General features: G+C 44.1%; 1 protein-coding gene and 1 long non-coding RNA gene across 2 annotated transcripts in view; both read right to left on the reverse strand.

Moving 5' to 3' along the window:
• Nucleotides 1-403, reverse strand: part of LOC121284876 — a 4,811-nt gene extending 4,408 nt beyond the window's left edge. Inside the window, exon 1 of the long non-coding RNA XR_005944565.1 lies at nucleotides 336-403. This is a non-coding gene — a long non-coding RNA (uncharacterized LOC121284876). The remainder of the gene's footprint in view (nucleotides 1-335) is intronic.
• Nucleotides 404-769: 366 nt separating this feature from the next.
• On the reverse strand, nucleotides 770-2,705 carry LOC121285010 (homeobox protein Dlx2a-like). The gene is made up of 3 exons (XM_041201082.1): nucleotides 2,264-2,705; nucleotides 1,942-2,123; nucleotides 770-1,704 (listed from the first exon to the last, which is right to left on the reverse strand). The coding sequence occupies exons 1-3, from the start codon at nucleotides 2,577-2,579 to the stop codon at nucleotides 1,396-1,398; spliced, it is 807 nt and encodes a 268-aa protein (XP_041057016.1). The 5' UTR covers nucleotides 2,580-2,705; the 3' UTR covers nucleotides 770-1,395.
• Nucleotides 2,706-10,470: the final 7,765 nt, after the last annotated feature.

Here is a 10,470-nt window from a genome sequence, read left to right on the forward strand (position 1 = left end):
ACTACTTTGTCATTCATTTAATTTCAGTGACAATGTTAGGTCTTCTTCGAGAATCTTTCAAGTAGTTATTATGCACATAGATTATTCAATCCGCTTTGAGTTGAAAGGTTCCTTCCAGGCGGCGGAGGGTTGAAACTAAAATGTGAAAACACGATGCCACACAATCGTAATGTATTTCTGAATAGAATTGTTTTGTCTGAGTGTTAGGTCAGAATTCGTTTTGCGTCCCAGGAGTAAGAACAGTAACATTAACAGTTTAAGCACAACTATTGCAAGCTATTTACCAGCAAAATTATCCTAACTATACATCTAAACCTGCTTGAGTAACTACTCACATTGAGGGGGAATTAAATACTCTTTCGATAACGAGCCATTATTCTACTTCCAACCTGGTTCGCCAACAGTTACGTCAGAGGGAATATTTATGAGATAAATTTATCCGGCGCCAGCTCTCCGGAGGGCGGAGCAGGATATAATGTAGAGAATTGCAGCTGATTGATGAATGTCTGCGTTAAGACATTGCCGCCGTAACGCATACATATCTTTAATCTGCAAAACAAGTACCCAGTTGTAACAATCCTGATTTGGCGCCTATACGTTAATAGCACACAGCTAAACTATGGCGCTGTATGTCTTTTCCAAACTAGTATCCTTGCTGGTAAACATTTGGATAGTGTTCTAGTACAGGCTGGCCGCGCAGCTGTGATCATTACTGGGAGATTTTCTTGTACATTTCAATAAAACCACAACTAAAATCAAAAGAAAACATATTTTAATTAAAAAATGGCTTTAGTCAAAAGTTTGTCATTAATCTAGCAACATAGACATAACAGTTAAACAATATTTATTTAAATAATATATTTCTTTTCATAAAAGCAACACTGTAAAGAAGTTGTTTTTTTAGAATAAATAAAGAAAATAGTTATTTTTCCAAATCTATGACTTGTGGAAAAATCAGTAGCACAATTTCAATCCTTTTCCAAAAGACTTTAAATGTAGGGTTGAACCAACGGGTACATATCAATGGTACAGTAACTCAGACATCATTGGCGCAGCTACATAAGTAACACAATAATATCATGGTTATATCACAACAAATAATCCAATAGTTGCACATTCGTATTCAGGTAGTTCTGCACGAAAAAATGTATTTATTTACAGATTATTTTCGATCGTCTACACAGCGAGTTTTAATAACGAGCACTGAACTGTCTACAGTTCATAAATACCACACAGTTTGTTGGAAAACATAGAAAATGAGGTCATTTGCAAAGGCACCAGTTATTACAAACGTTATAAAGGATGGTACTGCAGTATTTTTTTTTCTTTGAAACATTTGAATTTTCCCTGTCTTGGAAGGCTCTCGGCCATCTGTCTGTCTGCAGTAATGTGGGTTCAGTATATTGTCCCTGGGTTGATCGTGGGCTGATGTTGAAGAATTGGGGTTGAATGAAATTGTGAAGCACTATTTGAACCAGGATACCAGGAGTAGTTCCCTATAAAGGCCGCGGCCGGGCCGTTGTTCTGTGCGATGGTTGAGTTGCTGTTGATTCTCTGGTGCGTAGAATAGTCCCATGCTATCGAGGATGGAGGGGAGCTGCAGGGAGGAGACTCGCCGGCACTTAGATTCGGCTCTTTTGACATTTCTCCATTTTTCCACATTTTCTTAAATTTAGACCGGCGGTTCTGAAACCAAATTTTTACCTATATTTCAAAAATAAAATGTCAGAAAAAACGGACTTACAGACCGTGTAGAAAACATTTACATTGCTCCAGACTCGTAAAGCCCTAAAATAATGTATTTGCACAAGTTGCAAATTGAGCTTAAAGAACTGGTTGGTTTAAGTGTGAACACATCAAATCGATATAAATGTCCCCCCCCCCATCCCCACAAAAAAATATCAAAATCTCTCGAATGATGTCTCCCTTGTATAGTCTCACCTGAGTTTGGGTAAGGCCCATGGAAGCAGCCAGCTCGGCCCTTTCTGGCAAAGCCAAATACTGGGTCTTCTGAAAACGCCTCTGCAAAGCTGCGAGTTGGAAGCTGGAATAAATAGTTCTAGGTTTTCTAACTTTCTTTGGTTTCCCATTGACTATCCTGATTTCAGGCTCGCAGTCTTTTTCTGAAACAAAAATAAATCATTTTCGATTTAGAAACATTTACAGTGCCATCACAAGTTATGAAGGCAGGCATCCAGACGCGGAAGTCGGCATTGTGTATTTAAATGCAGGACGCTGTGCTCTCACATGCTGACAAACTTACCTACATCAGTATTTGCAGGCGAATTATTTGAACCATAGGAACTGTAGGAGTTGTAACAATTTGAATAACTAATTTCGTAGGATTTGGCACTGTACGAAAGGTTGTTCATGTTACCAATATGGAACTGGTAGGAGTTAAGCTGTCCATAAGGTGACCCGGCGCAGGGACCGTGCTGTTGCCCATTGTAATAGCTGCTGTCAGTTGCAGTAGACACTGGCAAATTTGGAGATTCCTGTGACTTGTGCATGGTGTGATAACTCGAGGTAATTTGGTTCGAATGCATATCTGCAGCAAGGCTGTCAAACACTCCGGTCATTGTTATATATAAAAAAATAAGTAAAAAAAACTAAGTAACAAATATCAGCTCAGAAAGACGTCGGTACTGATTTGGAAAGCATGTTATTGTGGTGCTGCACGAAAGAGCTGATGCAGGGTTGATGCTCTCCAATTGTCTGCAAGCTTCGAGCGCCCCAGCATTAAAGGCGGGTCACGTGAGCTTACCGTGAGGTTGCTAAGCAGCAGCCAATCGGCAGGCGCAATTGTGTCCCGTGGTGGTGGGGAGCCCGCTGGGCAGGTTGGTGCTGGTAGGAGCACAGGCGGAGCAGGAGTGGGGGGTAACTGCGGGTGGCTGAGCTCTGCTAACAACATCGTTCATGTAACATGTTGTGCGGTGCAGGCCTGAGAAACATACTCCGGGGAATCACAATGAGCAGCTTTGTCCCTTTTTTAAAATCTGTCTTGTTCTATCTTGAAATCAAACAAGTAAACACATTATTCCGTTCAGTGTGTTGAGGCTGGCTGCGACTACTCACCAATCCCTACCCGATTTTATATAAAAAAAAACTTTAAGCAAGCACTTGTAGATGGATTTAATTTAATCAGATTTATACAGTTAACCTCGCCAGACCCGATTCGAATATTTCAGTTTGTGTCAGACGGTTCAAACAATGAATCCAAGCTTGGAAAACCTTCTGCTGCAAACATAGAAAATTTAACGCGCTGAACGTGGCCTTTCGGCCCATCGTGTGCTTGCCGGAAGTTAAAGTGCCATATAGCCTGATCCCACTCTCCAGCTCTTGGTCTTTAGCCCTGTAGGTTGCAGTAGTGAAATGCATTTTCAAGTATTTTTTAAAAATATGATGAGAGTTTCTGCCTCCACTGCCTTTTTTTTGTTGAAAAATATACTTTATTCATAAATTATCTGGAAGAACATTCCAAAACATTTCAAAATCACCATCACAAAAGTACAATCAGATTCAACTTTTACACATGTATCACAAGGTGTATCAATACAATCAATGAATATTACAATCATTTCAATATGGTCAATGCAGACAATCAGAAAAATGTATTGGAGTTATCAACATACATCATGTTGCACTCTGAGGTGCTTCAATACATTTATAACACACTTAGTATTCACTGCATACATTTATTTTGAGCTGTACAGCCCGAGGGTCTCTCAATAGTTCCCAGCCTCTCGGTGCACTGTGGCAGAAAGGTCTTAGACAGCGACCTTTCCCCTTTGCGCCTTTGTGGCGGCTGCCCCAAGCTTTAGTGCGTCCCTCAGCACGTAGTCCTGGACCTTGGAATGTACCAGTCTGCAACACTCAGTTGGGGACAACTGTTTGCGCTGGAAGACCAACAAGTTTCGGGCAGACCAAAGAGCGTCTTTCACCGAGTAGATGATCCTGCAGCTGCAGTTGATGTTTGTCTTGGTGTGTGTCCCTGGGAACAGCCGGTAGAGCATAGAGTCCTGTGTCACAGAACTGCTCGGGATGAACCTCGACAGAAACCACTGCATCTCTGTCCAGACCTTCTTTGCAAAGGCACAATCCATAAGAAGGTGGCCAACAGTCTCGTCCCCAGCACAGCCATCTCGAGGGCAACGTGCAGAGGGGTTGAGACTCCTGGTGTGTTGGAAGGATCTGACGGGGAGGGCCTTTCTCACCACCAGCCAAGCTATATCTTGGTGCTTGTTGGAAAGTTCTGGCGATGAGGCATTCTGCCAAATGACTTTGACAGTCTGCTCGGGGAACCATCCCACAGGATTCACCCTCTCCTTTTCCCGCCGGGCCTCTAAGACGTTACGTGCTGACCACTGTTTTGGACTTGTGGTCAAAGGTGTTTCTCTGCATAAATTTTTCCAACAGGGACAGGTGGTACGGCACGGTCCAACTACTTGGAGCATTCCGCAACAGCATGGCCAGACCCATCTTTCGCAACACTGGGGACAGGTAGAACCTCAGCACGTAGTGACACTTGGTGTTTGTGTACCGAGGGTCTACGCACAGCTTGATGCAGCTGCACACAAAGGTGGCCATCAGTATGAGGGTTCTGTTGAAGGGTCTGTTGAAGGGTCATGAGGACTAGAAACGTCAACTCTTCTTCTCCGCCGATGCTGCCAGACCTGCTGAGATTTTCCAGGTAATTCTGTTTTTGAGGGTGATGTTGGGCACGTTTTTTCCCCCTTTATCTCGAGGCTTGTACATCACATCCATTTTTGACCTCCAGATAAAGCGAAAGATGGCTCAGGTGATCGCCATCGCACAGGAGTCTGGAATGGGCCAGACCTGCGCCATGTACAGAAACAGCGAGAGTGCCTCACACCTGATGACCAGGTTCTTACCCACAATGGAGAGGGAACATTGCTCCCACATGCCTAGTTTTCTTTTCACCATAGACACTCACTCCTTCCAGTTTCTAACACATGCCCCAGTCCCTCCAAACCATATCCCCAGCACCTTCAGGCCGTCAGCCCTGTTGGTGAAGGGGAAAAAGGATCGGTCAGCCCAGTTCCCAAAGAACATGGCCTCGCTTTTCCCACAATTTACCTTGGCTCCTGAGGCCAATTCGAACTGGTCGCAGATGTGGATCAGTCTGCGCACTGACAGCGGATCCGAGCAGAAGATGGCGACATCGTCCATGTACAGGGAGGCTTTGACCTGAATGCCTCCACTGCCTGGGATTGTCACTCCTTTTATGCCCGGATCCTTCCTGATGGACTCAGCAAAGGGTTCTATGCAACACACAAAAAGGACAGGGGATAGAGGGCAACCCTGCCTGACTCCAGGTTTAATAGGAAAGCTATCTGATTTCCACCCATTGATTGAGACTGCGCTACTGATTTTAGTGTAGAGCAGTTGGATCCAATTGCGAATTCCCTCCCCATACCCCATTTTGGAGAGCACATCCACCATGTAGGTGTGCGATATTCTGTCAAAGGCCTTCTCCTGATCCAGGCTGATGAGGCAGATGTCCACATGCCTGAACTGCACATAGGCAATTGTATCCCTGAGCAGCACGAGGCTGTCAGAGATCTTCCTGCCAGGCACAGTGCAGGTCCGATCAGGGTGGATCACCAATTCCAGAGCGGACTTGACCCAATTGGCGATGACCTTGGACAGAATCTTATAGTCCACATTCAACAGTGAAATGGGTCGCCAATTTCTAATTTCCTCCCCTTCCCCCTTGTGCTTGTAGATGAGGATGATGATGCCTTTCCTCATGGATTCTGACATGCGGCCAGAAGCATACTCTCATACACTTCTAGCAGGTCTGGGCCGATCCAGTCCCACAGAGCCGAATACAACTCTGCTGGCAAGCCGTCGTTTACGGGAGTTTTACTCTTCTCGAAGGACTCAAGGGCCTTAGTCAGTTCGTCAGGAGTTAGAGGTTTGTCCAGGCTCTCCCATGTATTGTCGTCTAAGACCTCCATGATAGAGGACAGGAAGGATTGGGAGGCCGTGCTCTCTGTGGGCTTCACGTTATACAATCCGGCATAAAAAGTTTTCAGGCAAGTCCCAGGCCTCCAGCACCGTCTGGGTGAAAAAAATTCTCAGCAACTCCCCAATAAATATTCCATCAATCACTTTAAATCTAAGCTTTCTGGCTATTGACCTCTCTGTTAGGGAAATATACCCGTCCTATGCACTCTATCCAGGTGTTTTTCTGGATTGATTTCCATTTACCCCTCCCTGCCCACCTGTCCAGTCAATTATATCTTCTTGCTGTCTATATTTTTTTCCCAATATCAACCACATGGATAATGTTCATATCACCTGCAAATTTCTAAATCATGGCCCGATATTTAAATCTAAATCATTGATATATATCATAAAAAGCATGGGACTTATTACTGAGTCCTGTGGAACCTCCACTGAAAACAGCCTTCCAACCACAAAACTGCCCATCAACATTTACCCTTTTTTTTGCCACTGAACTAATTTTGGATTCAACTCATCACTTTTTACTTTTTTGACCAGTCTGCCATGTTGATGTCACATACAGCATGAACATACTTGAATAACAAGGAGTCTACCACTATGTGGGACCTTTTCAAAAACTTGGCTAAAATCCACGAAGATTACATTAAATATGCCGCCCTCATTAACTCATCTTGTCATACCCTTAAAAAATCCAATCAAGTTAATCAAACCTGACCTCCCCTTAACAAATCCAGGCTGAATGTCCTTGATTAACCTGCCTTCCTATAAGACAATTTAGACTGTTCAGCAGAAGCTTTTCTAATACATTGCCACCATAGTGATTAGGCTGAGTGGCCAGTACTTATTTGGTCTATCCCTTTCTCTTTTTTTTCAAAATTTAGTTACACAATTGTTCTACATGAAGTTCAGGCAAAAAATAGATATGAAAGCAAATGCAAAAGCAAAATACTGCTGATGCTGGAAATCTGAAATAAAAGCAGAACATGCAGGAGATACTCAACAAGTCAGTCAGCAGCTGTGAAGCGATGTATAGAATTCACATTTCAGGTCGATGAACTTTAGTCAAAACTAGAGAATGTTAGAGATACAGCAGCTTTTAAGCAAGAACAGAAGCAGGAAAAAGGGAGGGAGGAAGAAAAAAGGGGAGGTATATAATAAGGTGAAAGGTAGAAAAGCTTAAACGATAAATGTAATAATGTGCAAGACAAAAGGAAATGTTAATGGGTTAAGTAAATAAACAAAATATAGGGTGTAGAAGAGGCGTAAATGGCAATAGAAGAATCATCACCAACAGCGCTATCCAAAATAATTGGGCAGAGGTTATTATCTGAAAGTGTTGAACTCAATGTTGAGTCCTGAATACTGTAAAGTGTTTAATCAACAGTTGCCATGTTGTTCTTCCAGCCTACAGTAAGCTTCATTGGAATAGTGTGGAAGGCTGTGACAGAGAGGTCAGAGTAGGACAGGGGTGGAGAATTGTAATGACAGGCAACCAGAAGCTGGGAGTCACACTTCCAGACTGAGTAGAGGTGTTCACAAAGCAGTCACCCAATCTGTTTCTGGCCTCCCCAGCGTAGAGGTCACTGCATCGTGAGCAATGAATATGGTACACTAACTTGAAAGAAGTACACTTAAGTCATTGTTTTTACTGGAAGATGTTTTTGGGACCCTGGATAATGGCAAGAGTGGAGGTAAAAGACAGTTTTTGCATCTCCTGTGGCTGCATTGGAAGGTGCCATAGAATATCCCTCAGATATTTGAATATACTGGATATGTGGAACGTTTTTTCTCCAGTCCCAATCAGATCACCTCCTTCACCTCGTTTCACAATTCACTGATAATTGTATGAATCTCATTTCCTGTTCTTCCAATTCCCACCTTTCCCTTGTATTCATTTGGTTCATCTCTAACTCATTCCTCCTCTTCCTCACCTACTCTGACTCCATTTCTGTGGACAGGCCAATATTGTCTAGAAGCCCACTAACTCCCACAGCTACCCTGACTATGCTTCATCCCACTCCTTTTTCTGTAAGGGCTCTATTCCATTCTTCAGTTTCTCTGTCTCTGTCACATCTCTTCTATTGATGCAACCTTCCATAACAGTGCATCCTTCTATCTTCCTTTTTCCTCATTCAAGGATTCCCCTCTAGCATGGGTAACAAGGCCCTTGACTGAGTCTGTTGCATTTGCTGCACCTTGGCACTCACCCCTTCCCCTCCCTCCCAGAAGCATGATATGGTCCCCATGTCTTCATTTTCCACCCACCAGCCTTCATATTCAACAAATTTCAGTCACTTCCAGCATGATGCCACCACCACACATGTCTTCCCCTCCCCTTCCAGCATTCTGAAGAGACCATTCCATCTGTGACACCTGGTTCACCTGGGAGGTGATGGTGTAATGGTATTCGCACTGGACTAGAAATCCAAAGACCCAGAGTAATATATCGGGTTCGAATTCCGCCACGGCAATAAAGATCTGAAATTAAAATTCTGATGATGACCATGAACTCATCTGGTTCACTAATATCCTTTAGGGAAGGAGATCTGTCACCCTTGCCTGGTCTGGCCTACATGTGACTCCAGACCCTTAAGTACCCTCCGAAATGTCTAGCAAGCCACTCAGTTGTATCAAACTGCTACAAAGTTTCTACTGAACTACAAAGTTCAGTGCAATAGTACTGAAGACTTGTGTTCCAGAATTTGTCACACCTCTAACCCAGTTGTTCCAGTACAGCTAGAGCACTGGCATCTACACGGCTATGTGGAAAATTGCCCAGGTATGTCCTGTACACAAAAAGCAGGACAAATCCAACCAGGCCAATTATCACCCCATTAGTCTACTCTCAGTCAGCAGTAAAGTAATGGAAAGGTTCATCAACAGTGCTATCAAGTGGCATTGCTTAGCAATAACCTGCTCACTGGCACCCAGTTTGGTTTCCGCCAGAGCCACTCAGCTCCTGATCTCATTACAGCCTTGGTTCAAACATAGACAAAAGAGCTGATCTCCAGAGGTGAGCTGAGAGTGACTGCCCTTGATATCAAGGATGCATTTAGTGGAGTGTGGCATTAAGGAGCACTAGCAAAACTGGAGTCAATGGGAATCAGGGGGAAAACTCTCTGCTGGTTGGAGTCATACCTAGCACAAAGGAAGATGGTTTTGGTAGTTGGAGATCAGTCATCTCAGCTCCAGGACATCACTGCAGGACTTCCTCAGGGTAGTGTCTTAGGCCCAAACATCTTCAGCTGCTTCCTCAATGATCTTCCTTCCATCATAATGTCAGAAATAAGGATGTTTGCAGATGATTGCACAATGTTCAGCACCATTCGCGATTCCTCAGACACTGAAGCAGTCCATGTCCAAATGCAGCAAGACCTGGACAATATCCAGGCTTGAACTGACAAATGGCAATGATAAGTGTCAGGCAATGACCATCTCCAACAAGAGAGAATCTAAGCATCGCCCCATGATGTTCAATGGCATTGCCATCACTGAATCCCCGAATATCAACATCCTGAGGGTTACCACCAGAAACTGAACTGGACTAGCCATATAAATACTGTGGCTACAAGAGCAGGCCAGAGGCTAGGAATTGCGCGGTGAATAACTCACCTCCTGACTCCCCAAAGCCTGTCCACCATCTAAAAGGCACAAGTCAGAAGTGTGATGGAATACTCCCCACTTGCCTGGATGAGCGCAGCTCCCACAACAATCAAGAAGCTTGACACTGTCCACGACAAAGCAGCCCACTTGATCGGCACCACATCCACAAACATTCACTCGCTGCACCATCGACACACAGTAACAGCAGCGTGTACCATCCACAAGATGCACTGCAGGAATTCACCAAGGCTCCTTCAACAGCACCTTCCAAACCCACGACCACTACCATCTAGAAGGACAAGAACAACAGATAGATGGGAACACCACCACTTGGAAGTTCCCCTCCAATCCATCCTGAATTGGAAACATATCGTCATTCCTTCACTATCGCTGGGTCAAAATCCTGGAATTCCCTCCCTAAAAGCACTGTGGGTGTACCTACACCACATGGACCGCAGCGGTTCAAGAAAGCAGCTCAGCACCATCTTCTCAAGGGCAACTAGGGACGGGCAATAGCGAAGCCCACATCCTGTGAATGAATAATTTTAAAAAATTATCCTCAACACCCTGTCCCCTTCCCATGGCATCTTCCTATGCAACATCAGGAGATTTAAATCTGTCCTTTTACCTTCTCCCTTCCCATCATCCAGTCCCCAAACATTTCTTCTAGGTGAGCCAGCTATTCACTGGTACTTTTATCATTTGTTACTCAATGCAACCTTCTGTACACTGAAGAGACCAAACATAGATTGAGTGACCATTTGTTCAGTCTGCAAGTGTAATCCTGAGCATCTGGCCTCCTGTCATTTTAATTCTCCATCTAGCTCTCACGTTGACCTCTCTGAACTTGCTCTCCTACAATGTTCCAACGTACAC

This window comes from Carcharodon carcharias, chromosome 12 (genome assembly GCF_017639515.1).
Source record: "Carcharodon carcharias isolate sCarCar2 chromosome 12, sCarCar2.pri, whole genome shotgun sequence".
Taxonomy (NCBI): domain Eukaryota; kingdom Metazoa; phylum Chordata; class Chondrichthyes; order Lamniformes; family Lamnidae; genus Carcharodon; species Carcharodon carcharias.

What these genes read in the sequence shown, in the direction of transcription:
- LOC121285010 (XM_041201082.1), bottom strand. Translation starts at nt 2,579, where the DNA reads ATGACCGGAGTGTTTGACAGCCTTGCTGCAGATATGCATTCGAACCAA. An exon ending in GCCTGCAAATACTGATGTAG is followed by an intron (nt 2,124 to 2,263) that starts GTAAGTTTGTCA and finishes TTTTTGTTTCAG; the next exon opens with AAAAAGACTGCGAGCCTGAA. An exon ending in TGGGCCTTACCCAAACTCAG is followed by an intron (nt 1,705 to 1,941) that starts GTGAGACTATAC and finishes TTTGAAATATAG; the next exon opens with GTAAAAATTTGGTTTCAGAA.